Source organism: Lynx canadensis, chromosome E1, assembly GCF_007474595.2.
Source record: "Lynx canadensis isolate LIC74 chromosome E1, mLynCan4.pri.v2, whole genome shotgun sequence".
NCBI classification, from domain to species: Eukaryota; Metazoa; Chordata; class Mammalia; order Carnivora; family Felidae; genus Lynx; species Lynx canadensis.
Window position 1 is genome coordinate 40,841,319 of NC_044316.2, and position 17,273 is coordinate 40,858,591.

General features: G+C 39.5%; 1 protein-coding gene across 1 annotated transcript in view; it reads right to left on the minus strand.

The window, feature by feature from the left end:
* The window catches only part of BRCA1 (BRCA1 DNA repair associated), a 59,304-nt gene that overhangs the window by 9,581 nt on the left and 32,450 nt on the right, over positions 1-17,273 (minus strand). Inside the window, exons 12-18 of the mRNA XM_032591074.1 lie at positions 16,178-16,349; positions 11,258-11,384; positions 8,845-9,035; positions 7,347-7,657; positions 4,500-4,587; positions 2,255-2,332; positions 1,722-1,762 (exon numbers count right to left, since the gene is read on the minus strand). Coding sequence (XP_032446965.1) covers positions 1,722-1,762; positions 2,255-2,332; positions 4,500-4,587; positions 7,347-7,657; positions 8,845-9,035; positions 11,258-11,384; positions 16,178-16,349 — 1,008 coding nt within the window. The remainder of the gene's footprint in view (positions 1-1,721; positions 1,763-2,254; positions 2,333-4,499; positions 4,588-7,346; positions 7,658-8,844; positions 9,036-11,257; positions 11,385-16,177; positions 16,350-17,273) is intronic.

Sequence of the window (17,273 nt, forward strand, 5' to 3'; positions counted from 1 at the left end):
CTATCCCCAAACGTAAATCAACCTCTTCTTCCCACCTCCATGCCTCCAATTACCCTACAAATAAAAGTCAAATTCCTTACCATGACTTCCACCAAATCCTGTGTGATCTGGCCCTTGTCCGTGATCTTCTCCAACCCCTGGTCCAACCTCTGCTCTCTACACAGAATTTGGCAATTACTACTCTCCAGCTACACTGGCCTATTTTTCTTTAATAAACCAAACTCATTCCTACCTCAAGACATTTATGCTTGCAGTTCTTCTGCCTGTTAACATTTGTTTCCTACATTTTTCCAGGCCAATTCTTTTTATTTAGGTCTCGGCTCAAGCTTTCAGAAAGCTTTCGCTGGTCTCCTTAAGTAGTCAACCTCTGTCCCTAGTCAGCTGCTAGTCTGTTGTTCTATATTATTTCTCCATAGTATGTATGTATGTATGTATGTATGTATGTATGTATTTTTTATTATTTGGCTACTATCATTTTTTAAAGTTTTTATTCCATAGTATTTATTGGTATTTTAAATGTATCTTTATTTATTGTATGTCTCCCCTCAATAGAACATGAATCCCACCAGAGCAGGGACCCAGCAGTCTTATCTACTGCTCTATTCCTGGTGTCCAGGACATAGTAGGCTCCCAACCATGTTAGGTCACTGAATCAAAGTTAAAACCAACAAAATGACATTTAATTAATTATAAATATGCTAAATAGTGCATAATAGCTTAAAACTGCTTTTGCTAATTTTATTTTGCCTTGTCTGTTGTCACCAGCAGTTCTTAGATGGTTCTGTTCTAAAATGATTCTTCCTCCTACACCCTGTCTTATTTACCTGTCACTGTTCTTAGGATCATAAAGAGTAACATCCCTTTGAAGGAATCTGATTTTTAAGTAGATACATCTGCATGTTAATATGAAGGGTTTCTCTTCAACAACAGTTTTCTACCAAGGTATATGAATGTAAGATTTAGGTGGGCCTGTTTCTTAAGCTTACGGGTCTTTCTTTCTGCTTTATAAATTCCTTTTCCTGGGGTGCCTGGGTGGCTCAGTCGGTTGAGTGTCTGACTTCGGCTCAGGTCATGATCTCACAGCTTGTGAGTTCGAGCCCTGCGTCAGGCTCTGTGCTGACAGCTCGGAGCCTGAAGCCTGCTTCAGATTCTGTGCCTCCCTCTCTCTCTGCCCCAACCCACTTGCATTCTGTGTCTGTCTCTCTCAAAAATAAATAAACAGTAAAAAAATAAAAAATAAATAAAATCTTCATGTTAAAAAAAAAATAAATTCCTTTTCCTTCCTCTGAGAAAAGGATTGTTTCCATTGACACTTAATTTTTTTTTAATGTTTATTTATTTTTGAGACAGAGAGAGACAGAGCGTGAACGGGGGAGGGTCACAGAGAGAGGGAGACACAGAATCCGAAGCAGGCTCCAGGCTCTGAGCTGTCAGCACAGAGCCCAAAGCGAGGCTTGAACTCATGGACCGCGAGATCATGACCCAAGCAGAAGTCGGATGCTTAACCAACGGAGCCACCCAGGCGCCCCTCTACTGACACTTAAACAAATGAGTGAGAATGCAGAATTTCCTGGTTTGCTCTGCGTAATTCTTGATGGTCCACATTGTCAAGGAAAGTCTTTGGAAAGCAGTATAAAAAAATGAAACAGAGAAGTATTCAATGATTTTGTGACTCAGTGGCACCAAGTCTTTCTGACTAGTTTGTAAGATCAAGTACCTACCTCATCTAGCATCTTTCTTTCTTTAATGGACTGGGTCACCCCTAAAGAGAGGACAGAAAACACAGGTCACACAAAGGCAGAAGAACATGCTCTTTTCACGGAGGTGGATGGTGAAGCGATACCATACAGCACAGAGGGCAACACTGAGTAGAGGTCCTCTCTCTAAAGCAATAGCCTCTTAATAGATTTCCTTCTGGAGACACAGTGGTGGCTTAATTTAAACATTATAAAAGTGCCTGCTGCACATGGATTTCTGCCTGCTATTAAATAAATCCTTAGTTCCTATGCTAACATTGCTAGGAGCAGATTAGGTCGTATTAGTTATAAAAAGAAATCCATTTTCCCCAACATCACCAGCTTTATCCGAACAAAGAGATATGCATTCAAGATAAAGCTAGTTTAGTGTTACCATTAAAGACCTTTTGGTAATTCAGATTCAGCATCAGCAAAAACCTTAGGTGTTAAAACGTTAGGTGTAAAAATGCAATTCTGAGGTGTTAAAGGGAGGAGGGGGGACATTATATTGTACTTACAGAAATAGCTAACTACCCATTTTCCTCCTGCAATACCCAGAAAATATTTCAGTGTCCGTTCACACACAAACTCAGCATCTGCAGGATGAAAAACATCCAAAGGATTAGCAGTTGAAAACAAAAATCAGCCAAGTTCTGCTTTAAGAAGCTAAAGTGCCCCTAGCAACTTATGCTACTTGAGATCAATCCGGATTGAGGATTCTGACAGCCCAGGTGATAGGCTCAGAGGCCAGAAGCACCCTAATTATAAGCAGCAAGTGTGCATCTTTGGAGGCCTGGGAAAGGCTGATAGGAGGTTGAGACCACAGGAAAGGTCTGCTCTATCTTCCAGGTGCCAACGTTGGCTAAAGACGACTGTCATTGTGTTGAAGAAATCACCCGTATCAGTAGTATTGATACACGTGGCTAGGGAAGGTCTATTTTACTGGATGGCAAAATGTGAAAGGAGACAAAAGCAGCATTATTGAAATCCTGAATCTGAAATGTCCATGTAAGCGACAAGGTTTCACCACCCAGAACTTCTACCCGGGGAATCCTAACCCCTTAATTTCTAAGTCCCCTGAGAGGCACAGGAAAAATAGACTATTTTCACAGCTTTTCTCTTTTCTATGTACTTCAGAAGGTAGTAGCTGAAGAATCAGTTCTGTTTTTCTTAGCATTTCAAAGGCCTCCTTTTAAGAACTAAGCAAACTGAGGAAAGAACACTTAGTTTTAAACAGGAGAAATGTATTTAACTAAATCCTAAACACAGTAGGCCATCTGCCAGTAGAACCAATAGCCATTCTCTCTCCCAGAATCCTTCACAGATTTTTAAAAGCCCTTTTTTTTCTTCAAATTTTAGAGCTTTTTACCTGTTGTACAAGTTGATTTAGTAATATGCTTTAAACCCAGAAATTTTAGCTCCTTTTTAGGTTAAAAGTAGCAAATGTTGTATTGTCTTTGAGTTTAAAGACTGAACTACTTTAGATTTAATATACATTTTAAAGTTTTCTTTTCACCTTTCAGCAGCTTTGATCCACAACTATAGCTAGCTTAAGCTATATTAAACTTTACTGACATCCATCTCTAAAATGTTACTTCGCTCAAAGTATCTTGTTGTGGCACTTGATTCCTGTGAGCACTATCCTCTTACCCTGTGGTATGGTCTTTGTACAGTAGAAAACTAAGATCTTAGAGGTTTTAGGGCAATGTGTCCCTGCCAAGGAGTCTGGACCCTATGCTCAAGTGCCTGCAGCTACATGACAGAAACACCCTGGAGAGGACCACTGTATTTCCAGAGAGTCAGTTTTGCGAGAAAGGCTTTGAGAATTGAACTCCAATCTGCATCTTTTTGGAGCCCAACAAGTGAGTCCACCTCCTCTTCCAGAAATCAGCTCTTCCAATATTGGAAGACAGCTGTCTTGTTCCCTTAAGTCTTTCCGTTCCTTCACCTGTTCTTCAAATGACACTGCTTTGAATTCCTTTTCCCCATCCTCAACATCTACCTCTGGGTAAACACTCTAGTCTGTCAGTGACCAGCTTCAAAAGGAAGTATGGTGCTCAAAGCAGAGCACACACCTTCCAGGCAGCCCCTCCAGCAGAGAATGCGGTGGGGGGGTCAGGATCTTCACTTCGCTTGTTCTGGACACTAGGCTTCTATTAATAAGGCCCAATTTCAAATGAGTTTTTTCAGCAGCCCTGAAATGTTTACTTAGATTTAGTTCAAAGCCTGAGGTCTCCGTTATCACAAAAGCCATAATTAAGACTGGACAAGGGGAAGGTGTAAGACAAATGAATTTCCCCTTCTCTTTTTCCTGTTTCCTATGCTAGGCTACCTCAGAACTGACAGTGGACTTGGATCCTGAAAAACTCCCAACCACACTCAAACTGGGTGTGTGGAGTAGAGCTAGGAGACAGAGTGGACAGGGAGCTAGCGTTTCCAACTGCCTGGATTTTGAGCGCAGGCTCGCTTCATTCTCCTCTTTGCCCCATTTGTTCCTCCAGGACTTGGACTGTGCTTTATCAGAAAGCCCTTCACACAGTGTGGTCCAGGCAGAGTGGACTAGAAGTGGTTCATCGTTTGGGCTCCTGATTCTCCAAATCTTAACCCAAACAAAAGGGGGCCAGGAAGTAGCAAAACTTTTATTTTTCTCTCATAAATAATTGGCTGACTACTGGAAGACTGCCAGCCATGCTATGCTGAACAAATATTCCCATTTCTTCATGTGGTTTTATGCAACATGCTCTGGAAAGGCTCTTGGTATACCTGTTTTCATAATGACATGAGTAGTCTCTTCAGAAATTACATTAGTTAAGGTGATTTGGTGTCTTCTGGCAAACTTCTGCACAAGCACCTGAAATCAAATCAAATATTACATCATAATAAATTACCTCTTGTACAGAGCTCAGACTATTAGTTACCCTAGCTTTGAGTCTTCATTTTCCTCACAAAAGGTACACCCCTTTTATTCTAACATGCCTGAAGTCCCAAAATAAATAGCAATTTAATAAAAATTATGTATAAATCAGAGGGAAAAATTCTAAAATAGTCTGTGCTAGTAGCCATGGAAATACAACCCAGGATTCAAAATAATAATTTTTCCCTTTAATAGCAGCTATCATTTGATACCCTAAGATAGTTTCTTTGCAGAGCGATACGCTACTATAATTTAGATTTATCAGCCTACACTTCGTAAGCCAAGAGGTAACCAGCCTGTTCAGAAAGTTACGCTACAGATATGCGGCTTAAAGACCTGATTCAACCCTCTGATAGTTACAAAACATTCAAGGCAAGATGCTTCTAAAGGTCAGTGTAAAAACCATCAATTTCTCTTAAGGATAAGGATTGGAAGAGATTCATATGCTTCCCGAAAGAAAGCTAAAGCCTTCTAGCTATTATCTAACAACCAAATAAAAATCAATAGGCAGTAAAAGGAATTAACCAGATCCGTTACGGACACGGTTGACACAATCAGTAGCTGATGTGTAGTAAACCACTTTGTTTACCAAGGGCCATCATTTACAAGCCATCGCCATCCATGTCAATATTTATGTGCTGCACAACCCTGCAACGGAGATCAGGCCATCTTTCTTTCAAGCTGCCTCACTCCATACTGCCACAGGGCACTGAAAAAGGGAGGCTAGAGAAGCTAATGACATCCTCCCCCTTTTGCCACTGCCCTCTGCCAGGATCATTAGCAATTCTGAACTGATTAATTGTTGAAATCCCAGCCTTGAAACAGTGTTTAGTTAGAAGAGCAACTGCTGAAAAGATCATCTTAATATGGGCTCCAGAATTAATCATGTGTACTACAGTCAGCAGCTTTCATAATAAATTTACCACACTTCAGCAAGTCTGAATAGAGCTGAAAAGTTTTCTTCTTTGCTTGTTTAAAGACAAGACGTACCCGAGTCCCTTACAGTCTAATGTGCAGCTCCGAATTGTCCATGGCAAGAAAAGATTAGATCATTTTAGCCTTCTCTGAAAAGCTGAACTGACAAAACAAGGGAGGATGGAATGCTAATTTTCAATGAATAATGGGAATTCTAGATACATAAGCAAATGATCAAGAACAATATAAACAGGCACAGGTATGAATTTTCAGGCCAAATAGCTGATCTGGGCACGTGCTTGTGAGATCGGAACCCTAGCATTATTGATGAGAATTTATTCGTCGTATCTACTAGGGCAGACACAGCTTATTTTACCTTTTGGTGGTGAGATACATTTGGCCACACAGAATATTATGCTGAGCCACTACCAATAGAGAAGTTAGGATGAGAAATGGTTCTTAGCCTAGGAAGGATATAGTAAGAAAGATACTTAAGAATGACTCAGTCGTTCGTTTCTCAGTGTACAATAAATGGCACCCACTATTGCATCCATCTGATATGCTGGTGTGTTATCTTATGATTTTAAAGAAATATTCACTCAATTATTTTTTTTTTTCACTCAATTATTTTATTATGAAAGGATACCAAAGGTGATTAACTACAAGAAGGTCAATGTCCTAGGATGTCTGAAATCTATACTCAGCCCAAGGAGCAACAAGATTTCAGTGGTATTTTAATAGGTATTTTTCTACAATGTAAAACAATTCCTATTTGTAGCACCATGAGCCCAAGGACACGTCAAATTAGAGGGAAGGTGCTACAGGGTAGAAACGACAGAGCAGGCTATTGAATAATTGTTACAAGCCAAGATAGAGACAAACCCTGGAGAAAAGCCACTATCTGGCAGTTTGCTTGGAACCACTTTGGATTTAGTTCATTATGCTCATAAGCTCACTCAGATGTAAACCAAGGTGTTTCCTCTGGGGAATAAAACTATACTATACAGGGGCGCCTGGGTGGTTCAGTCGGCTAAGCGACCAACCCTTGGTTTCCACTCAGGTCATGATCTCACGGTTCGTGAGTTCAAGCCTCACATTAGGCTCTGTGCTGACAGTGTGGAGCCTGCTTAGGGTTCTCTTTCTCCCTCTCTCTCTGTCCTTCCCCTGCTCGCTCTGTCTCTCAAAATAATAAACTTCAAAAACAATTTTTTAAAAACCCCACTATAGGGGCGCCTGGGTGGCGCAGTCGGTTAAGCGTCCGACTTCAGCCAGGTCACGATCTCGCGGTCCGTGAGTTCGAGCCCCGCGTCAGGCTCTGGGCTGATGGCTCAGAGCCTGGAGCCTGTTTCCGATTCTGTGTCTCCTTCTCTCTCTGCCCCTCCCCCGTTCATGCTCTGTCTCTCTCTGTCCCAAAAATAAATAAACGTTAAAAAAAAAAAAAAAATTAAAAAAAAAAAAAAAATAAAAACCCCACTATACTATACCTACTTGTTTTAGATAAAAAAAATTAAAATTAAAAAGTTCTATGTTATATCCCAAACTACAACATGCTGCTAATATTAATGATTATTTACTTAAGTAAATATACACAAAATAATCTATGTTATAGCTTTATCTAGGTCCAATGATCAGAAATCAGTAATGGAAATTAAATTACATCGAATTGTTCTTGGTACCTAGATTTTTCCTCATAGGTTATTCACTGCTAGTACCTATTTAAAACTATTTGTACTACATTAAGAAGTCTCAGTTGTTAGGGAGATACATATGGATACACTCACCAATTCTTTTGGAGTCAAGCCTGATGCCACCATAGATATTCTTTTGTTGACTCTTTTTGTTGAAGACATCATTTCTGGTTTCTCCTTGCCCTCAATGTCTTCCCTCTTATTATACCCAGCAGTATTAGTAATATGAACAGCAGCTGTACTCTTGGCTGATTCTTCAACTTGAAATTGGGGTAATTTCAAGGCAGAGGTTGAAGTTGGCATGCTGCTAACATGAACCGGTTCTGGGGCTCTGTCCACAGAGAGATCAGACTCAGGGTCATCAGAGAAGAGGCTGATTCCAGATTCGAAGTAAGGGGTTCCCTCTGAAAGGCATGAGGAAAGAAGTTTAACCCACACGACAATGAATTTGAATTATAAATAGTATTCATCATAATTCATTATTTTAAAAATGAAAGTTTAAGTCAACAGACTAAAGAAATATAACAGCATTTCATTGCCAATGACGGGAATACAAGTAATTTTAAATATTCCTTTCGAATTTTTATTACCTACATTCTCCAACTGTTTAACAATGAACATAAAGAACATATAGTACTTTTGTAAGGGAGGAGAATAATTTTGAAAAAAGAAACTAATACTTGATTTTTGTTTCTTTATCCACAACATCATTGTCTTCTTGACTTAATAAATCATCAGATACCCTTACCAAATTAAAAACAGGAGACCATTCCTGAAACATTTCAGAAAATGTCACTCCGTAAGGAAGTAAGCATAGCTACATAGAATTCATGAGATTCCTAAAATGACCTTAATGAACATGGCCAAATACTACATTTAGGTACCAAAGTGTACCTTTCATGATAATGTGTTTTTGAGGACTATTTAAAACTTTCTTTACTGATTAAAAAACTTTGATTTATAAGCCATAAAACACACCATTCAGTTATAGTGATTTATAAGGCATAAAATACCTAGTCATTTATATTCATTAACTCATAAAATAAGAGCTTACTTTGTGGAGATTTGACTCATTTTTCAAAAAAGGGCAGGCGGAAAACTTTATCCTAGGGCCCTAGAATTCTTTTCTTTTACCTTTTTTTTTCTTTTTCTTTTTTTTAACTAATCTCTGTGTCCACCATATCTGAGTTCCGGGTTGAACTCACAACCCTGAGATCAAGAGTCACATGCTCTACTGACTGAGCCAGCCAGGTACCCTAGGACCCTAGAATTCTTATTTAACAGTTGAAATAAAATATTTACAGTACACAAGACTCTCCCATTCTCAAAACTGTTAGAGCTAAACCAATACAGATATATTAACAGCTGCAATAATTTTCATGTAAATTCGGATTAACATTGAAGCAATTTTTCTAAAATGGGTTTAAGTATAACAGAAGCCCTCATGATAGACTACACACGCTAGACATCTGAAAAGTTGATTAACTGAAATATCTTTAGGTCAGAGTAAAACAGAAGTGTGCTCGCTTCGGCAGCACATATACAGAGTAAAACAGAAGTGTTTTCTCCACTAGAACAGATAAAATATTACCCAGATCTTGTCTTGGCAAATAAGACTGCTCCATGAAATCTCGGGGCTCTGACTTAGTCAGTTGTAGCTCCTCCCCATCGACAGCCTTAATTAGCTCCTTCTGAGACAGGCAGTTTGTGCTCTGAAGACTGCTTGAGTGGCTGCGCACACACTGCCTAGTATCTAACAGCCGGGATTGAGAAGGAGAAGACCTAGAAGAAGGATGAAAGGAGAAAGGCGCCAGCACAGCTTATGAAAGGGCTCATCATACTTCCGGGGCAGCTAAAGCACAAGTCGAACAGCTTACTGCCAGAGAGAAGGGGAATGACTGGTGAAAAAGAACCCGAGTGACTGCCCAGAAGTCTGGATCCACGATGCCTGCCAACATGTCAGGGCTGACAGACAACATCTCCTCTTAGGGTCTGGGCCAAGGCAGTATATCTCTCAGCTGTTTAAAAGCATGTCAGCAAATTTCTGTGTCCCTCGCTCAAATTCTATCCACTATTCCATTTGAGTCCAAATGGATGTTTCAGAATCAATCAGATCTCTCACAAAAATACAAAGCTGATTAATTTTGACATTTCTACACTCATTCTTTCTACCCAGTTTTAGCAGAATTCATAGAATCATCCCTACCTCCTGCCTTTTCAATGTCCAAAGCCATTCTAAAACCAAAGCCAGCTATAAAGTATTGTCAGAAGAGTATATGCACCCAGTGGTTTATTCCTCTGCTCTTTCAGGTGTTTAGGACTTTGCAGAATAAGATACTTATCAACAGATTTAAAGGACACTTAACAGATTTGAAGAATTAATACTCAAATGCATCATTTATACTTGTCTTTAAATAATAAACAATGGTTAATAATTAAAATAATCATAAAGTTATTATAATTATAATGGGTGATATAATTAAAATAATATAATCGATTATGACATAATAATATAAATTAACAATGAACATACATTAAATAATTGTCAATTAAATAATTATTGGGTGGAGTTTACTATAAGTCAGGCAATAAAACTAGGCCCTGTGGATTAAAGATGAGCAAAACCTGAGTTGTAAAGGGAGGATGCTCAATCAATGTCTAGGTTCTTTAATAGAAGACTCTGGAGGGTACAATGGGGAAGAGGGGAAGGAGGTATAGAAATATTTAGTCTAAAATATATATATTTTTAAGTCTACTTATTTATTTTTGAGAAAGAGAGCATGAGCAGGAGAGGGACGGAGAGAGAGGGACAGATTATCCCAAGCAGGCTCCATGCTATCAGCACGGAGCCTTATACAGGGCTTGAACTCATGAACTGTGAGATCATGACCTGAACTGAAATCAAGAGTTAGACACTTAACCAACCAAGACACCCAAGTGCCCCTTAGTCTAAATATTAAATGGATGGTTAGCTCAATTGATTAAATGTGGCAATGAGGTCATTACCTCTAAACATGAGTTAGTGCCTATAGAGGCCAGACCTTTGTCTCCTCTGTAAAAGCCACAATGTAAGTCTCCCGCCTCAAAAATATATCCTCAGTTCAAGAGGCTTGAAAGATAGTATGATTAGATTATTGACAGTTATCACTATTTTCAGAAAGATAAATAAAAAATAAAAATATATGTATACACAGTAGGAACCCAATAAATATGATTCCTGGGGTACTTTGGTGGTGAAGTTGGTTAACCATCTGACTTCAGCTCAGGTCACGATCTCACGGTTTATGAGTTCGAACCCTGTGTTGGGCTCTCTGCTGACAGTGCAGAGCCTACTTTGGATCCTCTATCTCCTTCTCTCCTACTGTCTCACTCACACACTCTCTCTCTCAAAAATAAACATTAAAAAAATATATGATTTCTTTTCCTTCCTAGAGTGGTGAGGTGCAGGACTCTAATGGGTCTGAGATTCTGTCCTGAACTATCAAGTAGGAACAACAGTCCAAACTTGTCCTTCTCCCCCTGTAGTATTGTAAAGATCCAACCAGAAGGTAGATAAAGTGCTATACAGTCTTATCTCAATAATGATTTGAACAGACATCCCTTTAAAGATATTCTGAATTTTCCTGGGTAAATCAATAGCTAAACTTTTTCTAGAGAGACAAAAACTTTGATTAGGGCAAGGGCTGCCTTGGAGAAGAATACCATCAGCCCTCAGGCTTGTTTAGCTTTCAGTTCTGAATTTTTTTTTTTTTTTTTTTTTTCAGTTCTGAATTTTATTCCGACCTTCAGGAGGGACAGATCGTGCATTTCTTATCTCGTAGCTCATGCCTTGTATAGACCCAGAAAACCTACATACAATTAAACAAGAGTGTCCTGGAACAATGAGAGGTCAGAAATGGCTCTTTACAAAAAACTAGAGCAGTATGGTGAAAAGGCTTAATAAGAGCTCAATATAAGTAAAGATGTTACTTAGAAACCACAAACTGACATTTATTACTGCTTACCGTCTCATTCCCGGTTCTTTAGTTTTACTGGTGGAACTATCCAGAGATACTTGAAATTTGTCAGCAGAGAGGCTTTCGGGATTCTGGCTTATAAGGCAATCACTACTTTTCTCTGAAGTTAATACTGCTTTAAATGGAATGAGAAAACAAAGAAATCTACTTTACTGCTCTGTCTTAAGGGTGATAATTCAGGTGAGGATATCGATTCTTTCAAAAGCAGCAATCTGTAACAGTCAAATTAGTTTTAAAACAAGTGTATCAGACAGAATTTTATAAACATAAGTGATGCAGCACCAAATGAAACAAAATGACTAAAAAATAGTAATGACAATAAAGGACACACTTCAAGACAGGAGTAAATGAAGATATCCAGCTGAGACGAGGCTGCAAAAAACATATATTTTTTGGCCCTGGATGATAAGGAAACAAGAATAGGAAATGAATTTTTATCTGTGCAGCAAAATAAATTATTCTGAAATCCCCTCAGATAACAAGGAAGAGAAAGTACTGGAAAGCACAAAGCACATTCCCTACTGGCTCCACATCAAAGACTAGAGGATGGGGGTTTGAGCTTTTTGTATGTATGGGGAATTAAGACGGGAATGGTCAGATGAGAAAGAAAAACCAGGTGACAGTTTGCTCTCCATTTGCAATGACTAACAAAAAAACAAACAAAAAAAACTAATATATACACAAAAACCAAGGTGCTGACTGATAAGGAACCTTGAAGTAATCTATGGAACTAATGATGAAATGGCACCAGAAAGGAAAAAACATACAACAGACCCAAGGCAAAGTTCTGGCATGTTAGTGAATTTTTTTTATTTATTAATTCCTCCAAATGTATTCTTGTAGCACTGCTTTCTAGGAAATGCCTTAAAGGCAGAAATCTTTAAAAAGCAAAAGCAAATACTTAAAATTACAAATGTCTTCTACCCACTAAAAAGTCACTGACAATTGTAATTTATTTTGAGCCTTTATTAGAAAAGCTACAATGCATAATCAAGGCAGAAAAACTTAAGCAAAAGGCTGTATTAATTAACCTGTGTTTTAAGTCACTGGGTAGCCTGGAGGGAAATCTAATCCTCAAATGTACTATTTATAGTTTCCTTCATGTGCATCTTTTCTGGACCTGTACATTTCTAGGAACCCAAGAACTCCCAACTGCTGAAAGGAAGCAGAGTCTGACCATGAACCAGCAGGTTTTTCTTCCAACTGTGTATGTAAAGCTTTTTAATTCAGGTATCATTCCCTCCCAAGTCCAGGGTGATAATTGAGAAAAGGTAGTGTGTGGTTTCAAAAAAAGTGAAAGGGTACAGAGCAGGGTGGGGGAGCTTCAGACACAAACAGAGATGTTAAAGTCATTCCACTGCCTGAACGTTTGGCATATGAGTTGCTCTTCTCAATACAATATGGCTCAAGCTACAAAGAAATGAAGCTAACCTGAGTTAGGATTCAATAACTCAACAGTACATAAAAAACACGGGGCAAAACTCTTCTGCTCTTCTTCCTTTATCCGTATTTCATAAACACAGGATCCAGAGCCCAAGTCCTGGAACAGTCCCTCTTAAATCACCCCCTCCTCTGGGGGGTCTTAACATGTTATATTCTTCATGGCTAGGGAATATGGGCTAGACCAAACATTTAATAAACTTATTGACTATTATGTGCTAAGCATTATGCAAAGTATTGGGAGGGGAAATCAAAGGAAAAGACATTGGGGAGAAAGGAAAGATATTAAGAAATGATAAACTACAAAATACAGAACCTACAATGAAATTCAGTTTTAAAAAGTACATAACCCATCCAGGCCAACTGATTCAGAATTTCTGGGGCAGGGACCTAAGAATTTTGAACAAGTGCTTCCGGAAATGAACGTACTGCCAGACGGAAAAGCTCAGATATGTCTGAAAATCACTTCCGCTATAACAGGTTATAATCTTACAAATGCTAATGTTTGCTTTATGAATGACAGGTAATTGGGAAAAAAAAAGTACCTGATAGGAAATAGCTTTACTTGTAGAGGAAAAGTACACATAATTTATAATGGGTAAGGATACACATTTGCACAAAAATATGCAGACTTAGGAATGACCCCTAGATAAACCATAGGGCAGATCTGTGCTGAGGGCAGGACATTTGATGTAAAGATCCTACAAAAGGAGCTTTCTTCATCTTTAAGGATATTGGATCTTAAAAATAAAAACTGGTGAAATCCAAATAAGTCTAGAGTTCCATTTGTTACTAGCAATGTACCAATGTTGGTTTCTTAGGTCTGATAAAAGCACCATATAATGTAAGATGACAACATTAGGGGAAACGGAAACTAGATAAGGGGCAGAATTCCTGCAGGAACTCTCTGTACTATCATTGCTATTTTTCTGTAAGCCTAAAACTATTAAAAAATAAAAAGTCTATTAAAAAAGATGTCAGTACAGCTAAAGGTAAACAAAATACCCTTCCCAGGATCAAGAAGCTCGCTTGAATTTCAGTTCACCTCACACCAATTTAAGAAAGGAAAAGGCACAAAACTTGAATTGATATTAAGTTGATACTCACACTCTTTCAGAAATAAAGCCACAAAATTCCAGAAATCATATCCAGAAATCTCCTTTCAGTAAGTCTGGGGTGTGTTTCAGGGTTTTAATCATGCAAATTAAAACATTTACGGAGTGTCTACTATGTTCTAAGAGTTCTCTGCCCTGTGGAATCTACACTCTAGTGGGAGGTGAGGAAGAACCCTACACAGTAAGCAAAACAAATTGTGTATAATTAAAAGCTAATAAGGGTTATGAAAAAATAACAGTATAACAGGGGAAAGTGGGGCTGGAAATGTCAGAGAGGTAAAAGTTACAATAAAAAATATGGTGGTTTATGGTAGATCTTACTGAGCATTGCTCAGTAATTTAAGATCAAATAAGTAGCATTTGAGCAATTCGTACAACATATTCTAGTTATGCCAAAGAGATCATGGAGAACACTCTCTGTGGAGCTGGGAGAAAGGACTTTTTTCTTTTTCTTTTCTTAGTAATCTCTACATCCAATATGGGGCTTGAAATCCGAACTCTGAGATCAAGAGCTGCATGCTCTGCTGACTGAGCCAGCAAGGTGCCCAAGGAATTTTTTCTTTTAAGCCAGGAAATTTTCTTTAAACTCTTTAAAAAAATTAATTGAAAGAGAGAGAGAGAGAGAGAGAGAGAGAGAGAATCTCAAGCAGGCTCCACACTGAACACAGAGCCCAATGTTGGGCCCGACCCCACAACCATGAGACCATGACTTGAGCCAAAAGCAAGAGTTGGATGCTCAACAGACTGAGTCACCCAGGTGTCCCAAGCCAGGAAATTTTCATAAGCCTCTCCTCCATCCTATCCTCCCAACATTTACCCATCCACCTGATTAAGCGCCTGACTTTGGCTCAGGTCACGATGTCATGGTGTGTGAGTTCAAGTCCCACATGGGGCTCTGCTGTCAGTGCAGAGCCTCCTTCAGATCCTCTGTCTGTCTGTCTCTCTCAAAAATAAATATTTTTTAAAAAAGGTTTTCAAATCCATAGTAAACTAGAATGTATAAAAATATAGCATTTATGAAATTTTAAAATGAAAGAAAGCAAGCCACAAGAAACATGTCATCTGCAGATCTTCAGGAAAAAATAAATGCACAACCCCACCTCCTGTCAAAGAGGAGACAGTAGATTTACACACATATTCAAAGCCAGACAATAACATTTTCTGCATTGTGCATTAACATGGAAAGTCTAGTCTGTTTTTAGACTGAAGATAGTGAAAGCACCCCAAAGAAGAGAACCGTGCTGGGGACGAGACTTTGAGCTTCGTTATCTGGGAGATGAACTAAATGAAGGTACAGTTACAAAGAAAGCATTTAAGGAAATACATTTTGAACCACTGCCATAGCAACAGAGTTCCCAGCTTCTCATGCATGAGCTACTGTTTCTCCCTGAACATGAACATACTGCAAGGCGCATTCTGGGATCGGAGCCATAGTATTCTGGAGAATTAAGACTTGATTTCCTAGAAAGATGAAAAGGAAGGCCCTAAGGCCCCCAGCCAGACTGGGGAAGGAAGCGACAAAGAAGGGACCTGCACACTAAATTAGCTGGGTGGGTATCATGGAGACAGTGGGGAAGACCAGTTTGGGAGGGCTCACCACACCTGCCAGTCCCGAAGCAGCAACACCCTCTGTGGCACCCGTGCCTGCGCATAGCCTCTCATCTCTGTGTCTGCAGATCTGCCCTTACTTAAAACCTGCCCGATGTGCTGTCTTCCACAAGGCTCTCTCCAATCAAAAACTCAAATTTTCATCTCACTTTCCTTCATTTACACCACATTATTCCTCAGCTCTGTGCTCACTTCTTACAGGAAGTCAGCTCTGATCAATCCCAACCTGCTTTGTTATTCTAAATGCCTTCTCTCAGAGGTCTTGTGGTCTTGTTGATCACTAGAACACTGTTAAGTTCTGACTCTCCCGGACTCTCCCACATAACTAGGCTTTCTGTGGATCATGGTGCCATTCCTGACACCTAGGACATCTGTCTCTCAAAATTGGAAAGCACATTAAATAGGGCTTTGGGATCTGACACCACTGTTATATGGGATGAGTCTTGTTTTTCATGTTTTCTAGAATGATGGAGTTTCCTATTTCCAATCTCCCCCAACTCACTCATCTTCCTATGGGCTCCTCATAGCTTCTCCTCATGGTGGGTACTCAGACAGTGACACTTCATGACTGTCCTGGTTACCTTGTAAGGCAAATTAGTTGTGAGCAGGGACTAGAACCAAGGCTCAAAATAAAATTACCCATGGAGTGACTCAGCAAACCTATGCTGAGCAAAGAACATAAAATGTTGGAGTTAGGCCCACACTTTGGGAGGGGAAAAACTTTGCTTTGGCCAATATTACAAACCTTTCTCTGATGTGTTTTGTTCCGGATTGAACAGGTCCTCAGGGGCATAAGAATCTGTTATGAGGGCAGGGGAGCTGTTAGAAGGCTGGCTCTCGTGCTGCTCTAACACGGCTTCCAGTTCGGCCATTTCCTGCTGGAGCTTGATCAGGTTGTCTTGCATGGTATCCCTCTGCTACAAACATTAAGAAATGACACCAAGAAAGTCACACTCTTTTAGCAACTTGCCAGACAGCAGGAATATGTCACACCAATTAATTTTAGCATGGAAACCGAAACCATCTTGCATGGAATTATGAGTTCTGGTTGAACACCTTTTCATCCAACCATATTCCTGCAATTAAGGCCCATGAAGTTATTTCAGAATGATGTCAGAGCAGGGAAAAAATGCCTCAAACTCTCCCAAACAGACTTGTTTTATTGTGATGCCCTTCCAACGTTGGTTATTTTCTCTTAAAGCTAGGGAGCAAATGGGGCGCCTGGGTGGCTCAGTCAGTTGAGCGGCCGACTTGGGCTCAGGTCATGATCTCACAGTTTGTGAGTTCGAGCCCCGTGTCGGGCTCTGTGCTGACAGCTCAGAGCCTGGAGCCTGCTTCGGATTCTGTCTCTGTCTCTCTCTGCCCCTCCCCCACTCATGCTCTGTCTCAGAAATAAACATCAAAAATAAATAAATAAATAAATAAAGCTAGAGAGCAAAAAACCAAAATATTCAAGTGCTTTCAATATTTAAAATTAGCAAGATTCTGTAACATTTTACCCAGGCCATGTTTCACAGACTTGGTGCTGTGGGACTTACAAGAGATTTGAGTTAGTCCATATAATAATGTCTGCCTTCTGGCTTATGAGGACTCTTCCTTTTCTGGGATTCTTTGAACATTGTTTCCAAAAGAGCGAGCAAAGAGTTAATTCACTGGTTTATCTATTCATTCAACAACCATTTGCTGACCATTATATGCAAGGCACTGTTCTAGGGGCTTACAGCCCTCGTGGTGTTGCCATTCTGGATCCAGAGAGGGTACCAAGAGATCACAACAGACAAGGACCCGCTAGAGGGAAGGATTTAGCAGAAAGAACCTTAGGAAATCCTATAAGGACTGTT